The sequence below is a fragment of the Cygnus olor genome, chromosome 1, assembly GCF_009769625.2.
Source record: "Cygnus olor isolate bCygOlo1 chromosome 1, bCygOlo1.pri.v2, whole genome shotgun sequence".
NCBI lineage: Eukaryota > Metazoa > Chordata > Aves > Anseriformes > Anatidae > Cygnus > Cygnus olor.
Genome location: NC_049169.1, coordinates 55,195,487 through 55,213,086, shown reverse-complemented (window position 1 = coordinate 55,213,086; position 17,600 = coordinate 55,195,487). Strand labels below are relative to the sequence as shown.

Here is a 17,600-nt window from a genome sequence, read left to right as displayed (position 1 = left end):
TCGGCTCGGCCAATCGGAGGCGCAGCACGCCCCCGGCGCGGCCGCGGAGGCGGGAGCTGGGTGGCGATGATGGGCAGGCGGTGTATCCAATCAGAGAGAAGAGTCGAAGACAGACGGTTAGTTCAACCAATGAGAGCGCGCGGCCTCTCACCTCAGCCGTAGCCGTACGCCGGGTTGCGCGGCCTTCCTCCTTCCTGCCGCGCCGCCGCCATGGCCTACCCGGGCGAGGACTACGACAACGATGTGAGGGGGGCGCGAGGGGGTGGGGGGCCGGGCCGGACCCGAATCGGGATCGGAATCCGGATCCTGAATCCGGATCGGGATCCGAGTTGGGATCGGGATTCGGATTCTGATCCGGATCGGGGCTCATGTCGGTGACCTCTCTCCCGCAGGCCGCCTACGACCCGTACGCCTACTCGGCCGACTACGACCTGCACACGGGTGAGTGCGGGCCGCAGCCCGCCGGGAGGGGGGCGAGCAGGCCCTGGGGGGGCTGCCACACACCCCCCCCCCCCCCCAACCGCCGCTCTCTCTGCCCCTCGCAGGGGACCCGAAGCAGGACCTGGCCTACGAGCGGCAGTACGAGCAGCAGACCTACCAGGTGATCCCCGAGGTGATCAAAAACTTCATCCAGTACTTCCACAAGACCGTGTCGGATCTCATCGACCAGAAGGTGTACGAGCTGCAGGCCAGCCGCGTCTCCAGCGACGTCATCGACCAGAAGGTGTACGAGATCCAGGACATCTACGAGAACAGGTACCAGGCCGGCCTTCCCACGGGGGAGAATCGCCCCTCAAAACCGGTTGAAATCACTCCCAGTTTGTTTAAGGAGTCACTAGTGGTCTTGTTCCAGCTCTGGGTTTTCTTTAAAATACAGCCCGCGGCTTGAATTAAATTGGAAAAACAAAAGAAAAGCATAATTCTTGGGCATTAGTTTAACATAAGTCTAAGTGAGTTGTGACCCACCTGAAAGAACATACAGGTCCCGTGGCATGTCGGCAGCAAAAAGTGAGCCCAGCAGTGCCGGTTTGTAGAAAGCGACGAGCTATAGTCACGTCTGTTCTCTACAGGTGCTCCCGTTTGTGCCCATAGCTGCGTTAACTTTACCATAAAGAGAATGCAAAAGCAACACGTGCAACTGTTCCATGCTTTACAGACAAATTAAAGAATTTAATTTCTCTGTTTGCCCTTCTTTGCTTCAACACTGGTCTTAATAAAGGGGGATGTTGCTCTACTTCCCGTCAAGTCCAAGCCTTCTGTATTGTGAACTCCTAACTCCCGCTCTCTGGTACTGCTAAACGGTTTCTCAAGCCATGTGTGTGTCTATCTTTCAGCTGGACAAAGCTGACAGAAAGGTTTTTCAAGAATACCCCATGGCCAGAGGCGGAGGCCATTGCCCCCCAGGTTGGAAATGGTAAGCATTTCTTCCTCTTTCCTTATCAGAGAGCTAAGGAACTAAATCACTTCTGATTTATTAATGAGCTGGAGCACACTGTCGCTGATTTCTGGGTCGCTCATCTTTGCTCACTGCGGCAGCTCCGTCAGTAGATGCCTGTCAGGAAGTCAAAACTGAGCAAAGTGTCCTCTTTTGCCTCTCTTTATTATTGTGCCAGTAAGAGCATCACCAGCATCTCTGAGAGTTCCAGTTGCCTAAGCCTTGTGGTTTGCTAACGTTCAGTTCTCTCACCTTTCACAGATGCAGTTTTCCTCATCCTGTACAAGGAGCTGTATTACAGGCACATCTATGCCAAAGTCAGCGTGAGTATTTGCCCCGTGTCTTCCTTTGGGTTGTACGCCGGCTTCTCTGTGCCAGAAAACTTGACAAATCTTCTTGCCACAATAGCATTAGTGGTTCCATAATTTTTGCAAAACAAGTTTGGAAAGGTTTATGAAGTATGAGTCAAGTTACTTTTAGGGAAGCTTAAAATCCGTGCATTTTGTTAGTTGAGCAAAGATTTGCTGATAGCTGAAAAGCAAGACTTGACTCTCTTTCTGAAGCTCGTTAGGTGTCTCCCCGAACTTGGTTGTAATTAGCGTGCAGGTTTCCATGACAGCTGGTACGAAAAAGAAGGCCTGGTCTGCGTTTTCAGGAGGCCGTTATGTGGCAGTTTGTCACTGACAAACTTAGGGGAGAAGGAGGTGCTGGGAGGGAGCTGAGTTTTCTTCTGGGTAGAGCTGTAAATACAGGACTTAGAGATCGGCTTGTTTTGCGTGTTCCTTTGCGGCTCTTTATTTGTTCTTCAGATCATCAGGTGGATGAGAGGGGGTGTCATGAGAGTGGGTGTCACAAGAGAAGGCTACATTGTTTGCGATTAAAAGACCGTATGGGGTCAGAGTGCCTCGTGGAAAAGGAAACATGGGCACCGAAGAGGAAAAGGAAACAGAGGAAATAATAATCTATGGAAAAACACTTTTTTTTTCCCTTAAAAAGGCTAATTTGAAATCAGTAGGAAAATCAAACTAGTTCTCGTTTGTTTAAGGAAAGAAACAGAACAGGTATGTGACTTACAGGGTAGATGAATAATAGCTGTAGCTTTGATGGGGACCAGAGGGTGGAGAAATGGGAACTTCAGAACGCTTGATGTATTAACCCAAGTACCAAGGCTTGCTTTAACAGGAGAGACTGGTTTCTTGAGGTGCTCTGTAAGAGGTTCTCAAACTGTCCACGGGTGTCTACAGGTGAAACAAGGAAGGTGGCTCTAGGAAGAGTGATTCCCTACTGTGTTCATTGGTCTTTCGAAAGCGTTTAAAAGTATTGTCTAGGGTCCAAGGTCTTTCGTGAAGGGAGAAGGACAAGAAGCTGTTGAACGTAATATGAAGTTCCTAAGTCTGGACAGCAAGAGGACAGTCTGGACGAGGAGAGTTAAGGCGTTCTATTTGTAGGAGATTTCAGTGATACAAGCCACCTAACCCTAGCCCTCTTCTACTGGACCATAGTGAGACAATTTCAGGTTTTCTGGGTGGTGCTGATGGTGTCCTGGTTGAAAATTGGCGCTAACATCGCCAAATTATACCCTCAAATGCTGTGACCGTTGACTGTCCTTCCTACGTTATTGCCCGTAAATTCAGTCCTGCTGTGCTTCAAACTAAACGGACTGTACTGCCTTCTCATTGCAGGGGGGCCCCACTCTGGAGCAGAGATTTGAATCTTACTACAACTACTGCAATCTCTTCAACTACATCCTGAGTGAGTTGCTGCAGTTCTCTTTTGGTTTGTGCGTTTTGGAGAGAAAAAATGGGTGGCAAGGATAAAGCTGGAGAAAGGGAGAGAAACTGGAAGACGTTTCCTTATAGATCGTATAGAGAAAAGTAGTCCATGAGCTTTCCATATATTTGAATTTATTGAACTTTACATCCAGGAACTTTAAACCACAGAAAGCCCAAACAGTTTACAGTGCTCTCTGAAATGTTCTAAAGGGAGAGAAGAGAAAGAAAGAAAAACAAACCAGAACTTATCTAGTTTTCCATCTTCCTTGAATTTTCGTGTAAACGTAAGCTAGGAAACTGCAGCAGCGTTTCACAGCTCTTTACTGTTGTTGACTCCGCTTGGGATAAATTTAAATGTTTGTGACTTCCTGCCAGTCGTCTTGCAGAGAAAAGTGGCTGGGATAAACCCGTAGAATTTGTGTGCGGTTTCTGAGAATCGCTGCTGCTGAGCAGTCACGCTCTAGACATTAACCCCGTACACACTCGTATTTAAAAATGACGGCAGCTGAGGTAGCCAGAGCTACGTATCACCTCCCTGCTGCAAACTTCATTCATCTGCTGCTGTATTTCCCAGCTCAGGAGAATTCTTGTGTTCTCAATTCTGCCTCTTCCTCCAGTTCTGCCACTGCTCTTGCTCGAGGCGTTAATTTCTCATCTGTTACTAACGGTCTTCTGCAGATGCTGATGGTCCTGCTCCTCTGGAACTGCCCAACCAGTGGCTCTGGGATATTATCGATGAATTCATATACCAGGTACGTGACTCTAAGACTGGGCCATCGTGGGGTGGCCTCGCCTCTATTAGCACTACTAAATTTTCCGTCTTCCTCTCTGTGATTCTCATATCTAGGGTACCATTGCAGGTCAAACAACTCTGGTGAGCGCTGTTATTTGTGTGACACTGGGTAGATGAAGTAGTTGTAGATATACAGGTTTTTCAGCTACCAGCAGCCATTTAGGGAGTCCTGAACTGCTACTGATATTTCTGTTTCAGTTGTTGCGTTGTTTGGGTTTTTGTGGTGGTGGTGGTGTTATTTTTTTTTTCCTCATTTGGTTTGCTTTTTTTTTACAGCTCCATTTTTGCCTGGTTTGTGCAGAGCCGGACTGAAATCTGCTGCTATAACCACAAAGGCTTTATTAACGTACTTGTTCATACTAGTTCTGTTGTGTTACATGGTTTTACTTTAGTTTTGTATTTTGTAGTTTGCAGGGCCTTTATGCATGCACTGAGAGATTGCTGACCTTATTTGAAGTCTATGGTCTAAGATCTTGATGTTAGGAAATATTTTTATGCTTACTGTTCGGAGTGCAGTAATTCAGATCTCAAATACTATTGGTTTTTCTCTACAGACTCCTTTCTGTGTAACTTAATATTGTAGAGGTGCTTGGAATTCCTCAAGTGCAGTCTTGTGAAGCTTAGATAAGAAAGGATGGGTGTCTTGTGTGCGGACACATCTTATGACTTGGTCATTCTTTTTGTTACTTCCTTAGACAGCAAATTGGTGTTTAGTTGCCTGTCCTAATTGTCAAAGAGATCTTTCACTTGGTTGTGTTTACTGGCCTTTTTCCTCAGATTGCCTCTGCACAGTACCACTTTTTTCTTTAAGTACTTTAATGGTGGTATATTTTTTTTTTTTTGCCAAAATTTGCCATTTTGTTTGCCAGGTGTTCTCAAGTTAAACTCCGTGGGACTTGTAGCTTGTCGTACTGCATTTGTGTGATCAACTCGTGAGCTTACTGCACTGAGATGAACGTCTCCAAACTAGCCCCTCAACATCAAATCTGCTTCTTCCCCACAGTTCCAGTCTTTCAGCCAGTACCGCTGCAAGACAGCCAAGAAGTCTGAAGAAGAAATTGATTTCCTTCGTTCCAACCCCAAGATCTGGAACGTCCACAGTGTCCTTAACGTGCTGCACTCTCTGGTGGACAAATCCAACATCAACCGACAGCTGGAGGTCTACACAAGTGGAGGTGAGATAGCTGGGTGATGCCACGGAAGGTTGGTGTCTCTGCTGCCTTGCTTTGGTTTGACCAGGCTGTTTTCTTGATCTGGGAGCTGGATCAAACCCTTCATCGTTGGATGGATTGACTGGGAAGAGGTTCTTATGTTCTCATAGGCCTTACGTGAGGAGTGATTACACTGGAGGTCCTGCTCCTTTATTTGTAAACACAGAGGTGTGGAAAGGAGAGCTCGTTCCCTTGGGGGGACAGCGTAACAGCTCCTTTTTTGTTCCTAGGTGATCCTGAAAGTGTGGCTGGTGAATATGGTCGCCACTCCCTCTACAAGATGCTGGGCTATTTCAGCCTGGTTGGGCTGCTGCGTCTGCACTCCCTGCTGGGGGATTACTACCAAGCGATCAAGGTTCTGGAGAACATTGAGCTCAACAAGAAGGTAACGAGGCAGCAAATCCTCCACTGTAGTTTTCCAAATGCTTCTGTTCAGATGGGCTCCTGAAAAATTGCCGTAATTGATCCTGTAGCTGAGGAGGAGGTTGTTGCTGTTGTCAGGAGTTTGTTCGTAGGATTAGCTGGAAGAAACATCTAGTTCCACACTTGTGTGTGCAGAACACAGCTGGAGCTTTGGCAGCAAATCGAGCCATATGATAATGACTGCTGCTGTTGTAGCACGTGCGCCCGATTCTTTAGGAGGTTTGTTTGCTGCGTTGCGCAAGGCAGCGTCAGTAGGGGCAGTGTTAATTGAATTGTGAGCGGTAGCACGGTGCTAGCGGGATACGTCGCTCCCACCTTGGTTTATGGCTCATTCCTCTTCTTTTCGACTCTCTTGTTCTCGCTGTGCCCACTCCCACCCTGCATGTGTTTGCTCTAGGATTGGGTGTTACTTGTGACAACAGCGCCTAAAAAAAGTCCCCCTGCAACACGGGCTTGGTCCAAGGCTCGGCAGGAGATAGCGAGAAGGGGAGCTGAGTGGAGCGGTACTAGGCACAGCGCAAGGGTCTCCTGCTTGCAGGAAGCCAAAACTAGAAAACGTAGGGGGTGGGATGATCTAACAAGCAGTGAGGAAGCCAGTGCAGGGATGGGTGTGAGGTGAGGTTTCCTACAATATTTCAGACTGGAGTAAAGGCAGAGGTGTCTGGATGCTGGGTAACGAGCTGCTGGGGTCGGAGGTGCTTGTCTCCCCTCTAACGGTTCGTCCGTCCTTCCCAGAGCATGTACTCCCGGGTGCCTGAGTGCCAGGTGACCACCTATTACTACGTGGGCTTCGCCTACCTCATGATGCGGCGTTACCAGGATGCCATCCGCGTCTTTGCCAACATCCTCCTCTACATCCAGAGGACCAAGAGCATGTTTCAGAGGACAACCTACAAGTACGAGATGGTAAGAGAGAGAGTGGGTCTAGGCTTCCCAAAAGAGAAAGCTGCTGTCTCCTTTCCTGTCCCTCCTCTGTCACCCAATAACCCCCATCTAATAGTCCAGCTTTATTTTCTAGACTGATGGTGACTGGAGATCCTTTGACCTGCTTTGCCATTTGTGTCAGTTTTCTTTTAGCTGCGTTACTGGTTCTTTTAGCTGTTCGCTGTGCAGTTGCCCCTGTTCCATCTGCATTTTTCCTGTGGGCAGTGTCGTTAATGAATGTCAGCTGCTAATGATATTCTTGCCAAAGCTCCTTAAAACTCAGTCCTGTTCAGTCCCGTGTTTCAGGCTACTTCTGTTATCAGATATATTTCCATTATCAGATAGTCACATGCAAATTGTTTAAACTCATCGTGCCTAAAACAAAGCTTCTGTCGTTCTCCACCTAAGCTGCCTCTGATGCCTTTTTTTTTTTTTTTTAACTACCTTGCTGCTATTCTCTCCTCGTCATCCTTAGGATTCATTTACAACTCCTTGTGTAGCCAAATCAGGCAGTTCCTATTTCCGTGGCACTTCAAAAACTTGGCGTGTAAGTTTTAGCCACATAACTGTTTTATCCCTCGCTCATACGAATTTTCCTTCTCACTCTTTTCTTCACTGGCCTCCCTAATAACAGTCCCTCGCCAGTCCGTGTAGGAGATGACTTAAACTCGTTTCCTTTCCTGTACCTACTCCTCTGGACTTTCTTGCACCAAAGAAATCAAACCTGCTTCTGGCCGTCCAAGCTCTGCGTGGCTGTGGATACATTCCCTCGCTGTGCTTTCCTCTTGTCGTTTCCCCTTTTTCATTGACGTTAGGCTTGGTACAGCATTCATCTGCTTTGCCCAGAAGCACTTCTTGGTGCTGTTCCCCTTGAGCATTAGGACCAGCAGTGCTCTGGGTAGAGGATCTGTCTCTGAAAAACACAGCTCCCTCCTCTCCCCTGCGCCGTAAATCCTGAGCCCGCCGACAGGCTGACGGGTTCTCCTCTCTGCCTCAGATTAACAAGCAGAACGAGCAGATGCACGCGCTCCTTGCCATCGCCCTCACCATGTACCCCATGCGCATAGACGAGAGCATCCACCTGCAGCTGCGAGAGAAGTACGGGGATAAGATGCTGCGCATGCAGAAGGGGGACGCTCAAGTCTACGAGGAGCTCTTCAGTTACGCTTGCCCCAAGTTCCTCTCCCCCGTGGTGCCCAACTATGACAATGTGCACCCTAACTACCACAAGGAGCCCTTCCTGCAGCAACTCAAGGTCTTTGCTGACGAGGTTCAGCAGCAGGCTCAGCTCTCCACCATCCGTAGCTTCCTCAAGCTCTATACCACCATGCCCGTGGCCAAGCTTGCTGGCTTCTTGGACCTCACAGAACAGGAGTTTCGCATCCAGCTGCTTGTCTTCAAGCACAAGATGAAGAACTTGGTTTGGACCAGCGGCATATCTGCGCTGGATGGGGAGTTCCAGTCCGCCTCTGAGGTCGACTTCTATATTGACAAGGTTGGTATCTGCCCCTCGCTGGCTGGGAAGTTCCTTCACCCGGCAAATTTTGGCAGCACCGGGTTTTGCTCCAGCCTGTGGGAAACATTCCCATGCCATGCGATGGGCGTGGCTGCCCACGATGAAGCTGTAGCCCTGCTTAATGGAAGTGCTGGTGGATGAACAGCGATAGGATATTGCAGGCAGCTTTGGCAGTCGTCATACCCAGGAGAAAAAAGCCCTAAATGTCCTCCCCAGGACAGAGCGAATCGTTTGTCAGTGTTCTCAGGGGGTGGTAGCTGGGTGACAGATAGCGCTGTCAGCGTCAGGTGAGATTTATCAGTTTTGTAGGTGTGTCCCGTGTCTCCTTTGCTTGACAAAGGAGGGGTGTGGCTCTGTCGTGTTACAGTTCTGTTTCTCACAGAAGCATCATCTAGCCCTCTCTGCTCTAGGAGGAACCTAAATGCAAGCTATGGTCCTGTCACCAACCTACCCGTGCAGCTTAGGGCAGTAGGAAACACGGGAAAGACCCTTTTAGGATTTTGTTTCAAAGCAGTTGGGTTTCTTGCCGCCTGCCAAACGAGGAGAAAATGTTGCCCCTTGCTCTTTGTCCTTAGAGCAGGTCTGTACCTGCAAGGTCTCGTTGTTGCTTTGTCTTCCCTGTTTACCTGAACCAAATAGATTTGTGCCTGACTCGCATGGCAGCCTAGCTCTCCTGGTAGACAGAACCACTTTTAGCTGCTGGTAGAGGGAACCAAAGTGTGAGCTGGGGTTGGGGCTGTCCAACTGCTGCCACAGGAGCTGAAAATAGGCAGAGGGCGCAAGAACATGGGAAACAAATACAGTGCAAGTTTGGGACCCATCACAGGCGAGGGTAAAGGGAAGGCAGTCCCCAGAGAATGCTTGCTGTGGGACTAGCACAGGTCGGGTACGTGTGCGGTGCTGAACTGGGGCTGGAGTCGAGCCCCTTTCATTGCCCCTCCTGTTCGGCAGTGCCCGCTGCTCACTGCCAGCGCAGTCCTTTTCCTGACTTCCTGCTCTTCCTTCCCCAGGACATGATCCACATTGCAGACACAAAGGTTGCTCGACGCTATGGGGACTTCTTCATCCGCCAGATCCACAAGTTTGAGGAGGTGAGGCCAGACAGGAAAACTGTGTTAGCTCTGTGGGAAAAGTAGGGAAAGGTTTGGGCTCTGCAGAGCCTGATGAAGGAGTGCTTTGTGTGTGACAGCTGTGCTGTGCCTTGCTGGGCAAAGGCAAGTGGTCTGAGCAGCAGCTGCTCGCTTTGGAGGAATGGTATGTTCTTGTGTAAGAAGTGCTCATCCAGTTGAGCCACACCGAAAAGGAGGGTTTTACTTTCGAATGCTGCGGACTCCATCGTCCCTAGACAAGTGTGGTGTTCCTCACATCTCTACCCTCATAACTAAGGCTCTAGAAAGCGTCCTCAAAGACTTGACAGGAGGTGAGGTGCTGTCACTGCTCCGCTCTCCCAGCAGAGGCTGCTGTGGGGTTGGAAACGTTGGCAGCAAAATCCTGAGACGCAGGGATGTGAGCAGTACGTGGCTGAGGGTTACCCTGTTAAGATACCATTGCTAGAACTTTGCAACCTCTCTTCTCCCCACATCTTCCTCTGCTGTCTTGGAGAGGAGGAGGGAGTTTCTCTAATTCAGTTCCGCACACTGCCTGCAGCTGCACGAGAGCTCTTTTGGCAGTGAGGTGCAGAGGAAGGAGTAGAGCCACTGGATTAAGGTCGCTAAGGAGATCAGTAGCGTGTCGATCACTGTGTATGTTTCTGACCTTTGCTTTTTCTAATTCCAGCTGAACCGAACCTTGAAGAAGATGGGCCAGAGACCCTGAAACTTCTGTGGATTCAACCGTCGGCCTGAGCAGAGAAGTGGGTGGGAGAGGTTATTCTCTTTGCTGTGAGGGAGGGGAGCCCAGGGTTCTGGCATTTCTGGAATCCTCTGTGGCTCAAAAGGTTTTTGTACTTTAAATAAGCAGACTCATTTGGCTCAAACCATCCTACGAAGGACGAGACATCTAATAAAGGAGTGGAATTTTCCTGGTGAGCATTCGGTATCTGCTATTCTCTTTCTTTTTTTTTTTTTCTCCCCTTCATGTAAGAACATAATTGCATCCGGAGGTATGGGCAGCTACTGCCGGTTTGTGCTGTCTGTGGCTGATGCTGTAGCAGGTAACTGGGAATAGCTCTACGGGCTCAGTGAGGCGCTGCACACAGCGAACAGGGAAGGCTGCAGGACTGGTGAACAGGGAGAAAAGGAGCTGTTCCACAGCATTTCCACAGGATATGGAAAAAGTTGCAAGCTAATATTATTCCTTTCAGCTGTTGTTCCACATTGAATAAACCCGAGTCGTGGTTGTTTTCCTAGAAGGTTGCCTTTTTGTCTTCCCACCCCTCTTTTTTTTTAGCTCTTAAGAAGTAGAAATGCTCCCAAGTGGATCGACATGTTTTTAAAGGAAGGGAAGGATATTTTTAAACATTCAACCAATATTAACTTTGGTCATCTGATGAGATGTCCTTGCTGGAGGCTGTGTTTTATTTCAGCACAGGCAATGCCCACGTCCTGGCCCTTAATTTAATGGAGTTCATTTTCCCCAGAAAATTGCCTGAGGGCATTCGATTTGTTAAAACCTTTTAAATGCTTTAAGCTTCAAACGTTTTCCTAGCTCTCCAGCCACCTTGGATTCTTCCAGGCAAACTTGCAGTGCCTTGAAAGAGCAGCTGAAAATTAGTCCTGTGAAGGGGAAGCAAGGATCTATAAATATTGGGGAAGAGAAAAGGATGCAAAGAATGAATTGCATCTTCAACCCTCCACACCCTCTCTCTCCCCTCTCCTTTTGCAGACTGCCTTTAAATAGTTTTGTGTTTGAGTGGAAACAACAGGTGCAAGAGAAAAAACCTGCGTGTGTAATAGGAAAGCTACACAAAGCACGCTTCTTGTACCCCGTCTGCCTCCTGGTACCCCTCCCTTTCATTCCTTTCCACTGAGAGAGGGTCCTGGCAGTCCAGCCTGGCTTCATGTGTGATTCTGTTTGGAAGTCAGGAATAATAAGCCTTTGTTGGACTATACGCTGTGTTTGAACGAGGGTCAAGTTTCTGCTGTCCTAGATAACTTCAAAAGTTGCATTCCCCATCACGAAGTCCCGTAACCCAAGCAGGCAGGGCACAGGCAGCGCAGTTTAAGTGGGCGACTCCTGTTGGCCTTCTAGCTGCTGCTGCTGGTGTTGTGCTTGCTCAGAACTTATGCCTGGTTTTGAAGGGTTTGGGGCAACCAAATCATTAAATGGAAGGATTGAGATGCTGCTGCATTGCAGCAAAACAGGAGCTGGGTGGTGTTCCAAGAGAATCTGGTCCTTTTAATTTTTAGGGCTGGCTCTTCCAACCTAGATGATTCTGTGATTCTGTGACTCTTCTGCCTGGGTATATTTACCAACAGCAGCACAGTGACTAGAGCTGTCAGCAGCAACACCCCTCTCGCTTTCTCATTATCCGAAGCCCAAGTTTTTCACAGATAATGTGCTAAGGTAGATGTGATATACAACAGAGGAACCTCTGGCAAGGCAGCATCTCCATGATCTAATTCACAGCATAGAAAACGAATCAAATGTGTTACTGGGATTTAGTCCATTTTTAATCCGTGATTGATGTGTTTGGATGACAAAGTTTCACTGCATGTATTTACCAACTTAAACCCTCCAGTGTTTTCAGGCTGTTTTCGCATAGGCGAATACGTTGCTGCTTGTCTTTGTGCCTGCCAGAGTGTCTTCCTGAGGATGCACAGAGACCATCCGCTGCCTGGCGCAGCTGGGCTGCCTGGCTCCACGCCTCGTGAGGGACTGCTGAAGGTTAACTGACCGGGGCTGGCACTTGTGGAATGGAGCCAGGAAGAGCTGCAGCTCTCTCACAGAGCGGAAAGATGGGCTCAGTGAGACGTGGTGCCTGGCACCGCTTGAAACTAGAGGAATGCAGGGCGTTCATGCAGCATCCGCAGAGCCTTGCTGCTGGAATTGCGCCCTGCAGGGAGGCAGGGTGGGTTTGTTATACCTCAGCCTCGCGTGCCGCAGCAAGGTTCGGATAGCAGATGCGCTCTCAGGCGGTTCTGGTCAACGTGGTTTTAAGAGGGAGCTGCAGCACAGGGTTATCTACTTTGTCTCTCTGACCTGCAGTCGTGAGGGGAGCAAGTATGGAGCGAGCAACCCTGGAAAAGGCAGTTAAGTAAACATCCCTGAGCCTGTGCTCCCTTAGGATACAGCAGGAAGATTCTGTCAGGCACGTCTGGGGAAGGCTGAGCAGCCAGCCCTGTTGCTACAAAGTCGTGGCAATACTTCCTTCCTTTCTTCTCTACATAGTATCTTTTCTAGTGATTTATGCCACAGCTTGTCTTGGGCACTTAAAGAGGGGCTGAACCCCAGAGAACCTATTTTTTTTCACCTGTTACAGCTTTTGGGGACAGGGAGTGATAGAATGAAACAGAGCAAGGAAGGAATGGAGTATGGATGGTGCTAAGCGTGAGATCTGAGAGGAGAATGGAATGCACAGCCCACTTAAAAATGTGCAGAGGAAGAGGGGACTCCAGATTTGGGATTGGCAGCAATAAGCTTGACATCAGTGTGTGATGGATCAGTCTTCCACAGAGGTAGGTATAGATTGTCTAACTGGAAATGGAAAAAAAAGCTTTAGCAAAATAAGCAAATGCTTAATAGCGTGCTTCCCCCCTTCCCCTTGTCAGATCGTTACACTCAGCATACAAGCCAATGCTTGTGACAATCCATCTTCCCAGTGTCATGGGTTCCTGAGATCGTATCGTGCTCTTCCTCCACTTCTTCCAGGGCTTCCTGCGAAGTACCGCCTGCAACTCCAAATGTTCTTATCTTCAAAGCCCTCCCTGGCCCAGAGCCTACCCCTGGAGACACCCATGTCCCATATGTACTTTGCTGTCCGATGTTTTCACATCCTCTGCTGCAGCGGCTCATGCCCTAGCAATTCTGAGCGCTGCTGATGTCAAGAGCAGCCTCATCTAAGCCCGAACAGGATCCAGAAATGAGGTTGCCTTTTCCTTTTTTTTTTTTTTTTTTTTTTTTTAAGGCAAACTAGGGTTCACTCCAAACCGTTTTCAGTTCCTGCTTATACTGCTCTCTCCCACTCCTTCAAGGGCTGAGCAGAAAAAAAAAAAAAAAGGCAGGAGCGAGGGCTGGTGACTTCATCGGCTTCAGGCGCTTTTCTCCAGGCGTTCAGCCTTCTCCGTGCTGTGGGGAGAAGAAGCAGGAGAGGCTCCCCTCAGCCTGCCACAGCACCCACCTGCGAGCAGAAAGCCTGGGGCTCCAGCCCGGGCGCTCCTGTGGGGAAAACAAAACCGGGGCGTTAGCAGCGGCACCCTCAGCTTCCCCACCGCCGAGGGGGGGCCCATCGTTTTCGGTCCCCGGGCCTTCGGGGCCGTCCCTCACCGAGGCCCCGGCTCCCTCCTCCTCCTCCTCCTCCTCCTCCCCGCAGGCGGGGCCGCGCCGCCGCCCTCCCCGCTCGCTCCGTGCCTCCCTTCCCCTCGTCGGTCCCCGGGGCGGCGGAGCGGCAGCCCCCATGTCGGGCCCGCGGGGCGCCCTGCAAGCCTGGTGCCGGCGGCAGTGCGAGGGTTACCGCGGCGTGGAGATCCGCGACCTCAGCGCCTCGTTCCGCGACGGCCTGGCCTTCTGCGCCATCCTGCACCGGCACCGGCCCGACCTGCTGTGAGTAGGGCGGCGAACCAGGCCGCGCAGCACCGGCCTCGCCTCGGCCGCCCAGCCGGGCAGGGGCGGGTGGGGGACGGGGAGGAGGCGGAGGGGTGTCCCCCCCCCCACCCCGCCTCCGTCCCCTCCGCCCCCCGTGGGGTTTTGGGGCTGGGGGTTTTGGGGTTGGGGGAGCGGCCGCTGGGTACTGAGCTTGGGGGTGTGCGGGAGTGGCGCGGGGTTGGTGCTGGGCTGGGCTCAGCCGTCAGGGAGGGTTTGCGGGGCTGGCGGGCAGTGGTTGTTGCTGCATCCCCGAGGGGGTGTTTCGCAGCGGAGCGAGGTGGGCGATCCCTCTTCCCAAGGAGCAGCATCCCGCCTGGCGCGGGGCTGCTCCCGGCTCGCCAAAGGTGGCCAGCCCGCAACGCGCCGGGCTGCTCCCAGCCCGATTCGTGCCGCAGCGAACGCCACCGGGGTTATCGAGCTCCGCTGGCCTCCCTCCGCAAACGGCTTGTAATTCGGTTACTCCTGCCCATCCGCCTCCCTTTTGCGAGGTTTCTGGGAGAGCAGAGGGGATGGGAGCTCGACGAGGCAGACGTGAGCTTGGGATCGCTCCGGGGCACGCTGTCACGCTGGCGAAACTGGCTGAGCCGAGGGAAGGAATCTGCCCCGACCTGCCGCTGCTGCTGTAACCCTGCCTGCCCCGACGCTGCTGGGAATCCGCCTCCTGTCTGCTCCAGTCTTCTCGTCTTCGCTAGCCCTCACCTTTCGCTTCGCCCCACCTTGCTGTGCCCCCGGCGTGCACGTGTGCACGCGCTCCTCACCTGTCAGCAAGGCTTTCCAGCCCCGCGAACAGCGCTGCGTCCCCTGTCACGTTCTGCTCCTGGGCTGGTTCTTGTTCCTGCCGTCAGCTGAGGCTGCCTCGACTGACCAAATCCTCTTTTCTGAGCTGGCCCTGGGGTGGCTTTTCGTCACAACAGCAGCAAAGACAGTCTATGGCAGGCAGCAGGGTAGCAGCGGTGCCCCAGTGGAGCTGCAGCGCCCGCGTTGGTACAAGCAGGAGCTGAACAGGTAGGCTAGAAACCCTACTGCTGTCTGACTTTTTTTGGGGTGGACACCTTGAAACCCTCAGTGTGGTGTTGAGGAGTCACTGAGAGCCCAGCCATCCAGTGTTTGACACTGACAAGGCAGAACAGAGCCTCTGACAATGCTCCTGGTCTCAAGGGTGCTATGTGTCTCTGTCTCGGCTGCTGGAGAGGAAGAGGCAAGTCAAGGACCGGAACACCAGCAGCTCCTGTGTTTCTGATTTTTTGGTCGGTAGCACAGTAACAGAACCGAAAAGCGAAGGTTCAGTAAAAGCTGACAATAAAGACCACTAAAACCACCTGCTGGCTTCCCGTTGACCATATTTACCATCCCACTAAGCAGCAGCCGCTGCTCTTAAGTCGTCAGTGGGCTTAAATCAGCTCCTGGCAGATGTCCTAACGAAATGCTTCACAGTTGCTCTGCACGAGCTGCGTTGTAAAGGCAAAGCCCAGTGCCTTACAAGGACATGGCATCTTGTGGAAGGATTTTCGCAGGGTGGTCAGGAGCAGCACCATTTCATCTGATTCCAGCTTCCTCAGCCTGTCCTGATTTGGAAGTGGGAGGTTTGGATCAGAGGCGGAAAATCTCCCGATGGCAGAGTAAAAGTAACGGCCCTCCTTTCCTTCTGAAGTGCTCTCAGTCAGCTTGGTAACAGGACTTGGCAAAGACTACCGAGACCTTTCTGACCTGGCAGGGTCTTCCTCTGCGAGGGGCTCTCCTGAGACGACCGCGCTGCTCCCGTCAGCCCCAAAGGCTGACGTTCGTCTGCGTTCAGCTGCCTCCCCCTTTCCTGCTGCCTTTCCGTTCAGCCGCAGAACGGAGGAGTGAGCGTGTCCGTGCAGGAGTGGAGCCGGAGATCTCTCGTGTACCTGTGTGATGATGCTGCTGCTCTGGCACCCGGACCCTCAGGGCTTTCTTTGGCTGTAGTGTCAACTGGTTGTCTGTCCTGCTTGTCCGACCCTGTCTCGAAAGGAACGACAGGCCACACAGATTAGTGAAGCTGGAATAATTTTCGGTATAACCCCTGTTTCGATCACAATCCCCCTGCACTGAGGCAGGTGGCACTGGAGGGATGCTCCTCTGGGAGCACTGATTTTTCTGATAGAAGCAGCCAAAGCTGGAAGTGCTCGGTGTCTGCTGAATCCAGAACATCTTGAACTGCCCACCGAGGGTAGGCTGCGTGCTTGTGGGACCTGTGTGTTTAACCACGAGGCTGAACGTCTGCATCCAGGCCTTCCAGCTCTTGTTCCACTGAGTACACATCTCGGCTTCGCTGCCTTGCTCTCCCTATCTGGGAGCTGGGAGCAGCAGAGGCACTCCTTTGGCAAACCTGCTCCCTCGGGCGCAACCTGGATTTAGTCTGACCGTGATCTTGGGGCAAGACATTTAATCTCTTCTTTCCCCTTGTCAGTTAAGCTGGAAGCATCCAGGCCGACTTGACAGCAGACTGCGGGGCTTAACAAGTTTGTTTTCTTAGTGTTCTTGAAATCTGAAGCATGAAATTAATGTTTGCGAGGCGTCTGTGGCAGCTTAGGGAAGCAACAAGCATCTTTTAGCTTAAGCTGTTCAGCCTTCCCAGAGCTCCGGGGAGGTTTTGGCACTCGGGAGCCAGAAGAACAAGAGGGCATGGCCTTTCGAGTGCCGAGGGAGAGATGGAGGAGGCTTGAGGAAAATGGGAGAGGAGAGCCGTGCTAGGAAGGCTGCCCTGCGTCCCAGCAGCCGCAGGATCGCTTACAGGCAGGCTCACAAATCCCATTTGTTCCCTCCCATGTCCTGCCTGCGTTTCCCTGACCAGCTCTGGGAAGCTGAGGGCCTCGTTATGCAGCACTGCCGTTAGAGAGCTCGTGATTGATGTTGGAGGAATCCAGGGATTTGCTTGGGTTTTAGCAGAGCAGCACACCCTTCCCCCTTCCCCGGGCCTGCTGCCCTAAACCCCACAGTACTTAGTGGCTCGGCGTGTATCTAATTAGGGAAGCGCTCGGGATGTTATTTGCATGGAAATATTCCTCCAGGATACGCTGCTGCGCTGGGGTTTGCTGAGTCGAGGCATCCCATCGACTGGGATGCCCAGAGTCTCTCTTATTCTCACGTCCGATGCCTTGGACTGGTGTTTCCTGGTGTTTCCTCGGGAGAGGAGATGATGTCCGGGGAAACCCTCCTGTGCTCTTTGCACATCCTTACGGGTGATGGAGACCAGTGTGGTCCAGTTTGTGCCTGGAGAGAGCTGGAAGAGGCGGCGGAGAGCGACCAAACAAGCTGTGATCCCCAGGGCCTCGTACTGGTGGAACTCAGTATCCAGGGTAAAAGCGGAGACTTTTCGCTCTTGCATTAGTGGGAAAACCATCCTTGTATTCCCTCGCTGCTTAGGAGCCCTCCTGTTGCCTTCTGAGCATCACGTCCTCCCCGCTGCCTTCCGCTTTCCCAGGCAGCTTTGACTTGGTTTTCTAAAAAGGCCTTGGTTTGCTAGGGTGGGGTGGAGTGGACATGTGTTTTGTCTGTCAAAAACTCCCAGCCCAGGCCACCAAGGAGCCTTCAAGCTGCACCACTCCCATATCCTGAAAGCGAGGGCATTCAAAATGAAGCTTGTTAATGCTTAGAGGGCAGCCGATCCATAACTCTGCTGTCATCACTTCTTCTCCGTTCCCAAGCTGGTATTTTCTTTAAAAGAGAAATAATAAATACATGCAGCAAGGTTAAAGGAGTTCTCGAGGCAAAAAAAAATGACTCGGAGGAAAAACATCTCCCAGTGGAAACTGGACATAAA

The 17,600-nt window shown here is 51.3% G+C and overlaps 2 protein-coding genes and 1 long non-coding RNA gene across 3 annotated transcripts in view; 2 read left to right on the top strand and 1 right to left on the bottom strand.

Annotated features, from left to right (window-relative positions):
• The first annotated feature begins 145 nt into the window (after positions 1-145).
• Positions 146-10,101, top strand: EIF3L (eukaryotic translation initiation factor 3 subunit L). The gene is made up of 13 exons (XM_040544810.1): positions 146-243; positions 393-441; positions 546-756; positions 1,335-1,414; positions 1,697-1,758; positions 3,118-3,187; positions 3,886-3,959; positions 5,004-5,175; positions 5,442-5,596; positions 6,370-6,540; positions 7,556-8,053; positions 9,085-9,165; positions 9,851-10,101. Exons 1-13 carry the CDS (start codon positions 211-213, stop codon positions 9,887-9,889), a joined length of 1,695 nt encoding a protein of 564 aa, XP_040400744.1. The 5' UTR covers positions 146-210; the 3' UTR covers positions 9,890-10,101.
• A 155-nt stretch (positions 10,102-10,256) lies between these two features.
• Positions 10,257-13,779, bottom strand: LOC121063934. Its single transcript, XR_005816230.1, has 3 exons — positions 13,686-13,779; positions 12,099-13,390; positions 10,257-12,009 (listed from the first exon to the last, which is right to left on the bottom strand). It is a non-coding gene; the product is annotated as an uncharacterized LOC121063934 (long non-coding RNA).
• The window catches only part of MICALL1 (MICAL like 1), a 16,753-nt gene continuing 12,441 nt past the window's right edge, over positions 13,289-17,600 (top strand). Inside the window, exon 1 of the mRNA XM_040544791.1 lies at positions 13,289-13,774. Within this exon, the coding sequence (XP_040400725.1) occupies positions 13,629-13,774 (146 nt within the window). The 5' untranslated portion in view covers positions 13,289-13,628. The remainder of the gene's footprint in view (positions 13,775-17,600) is intronic.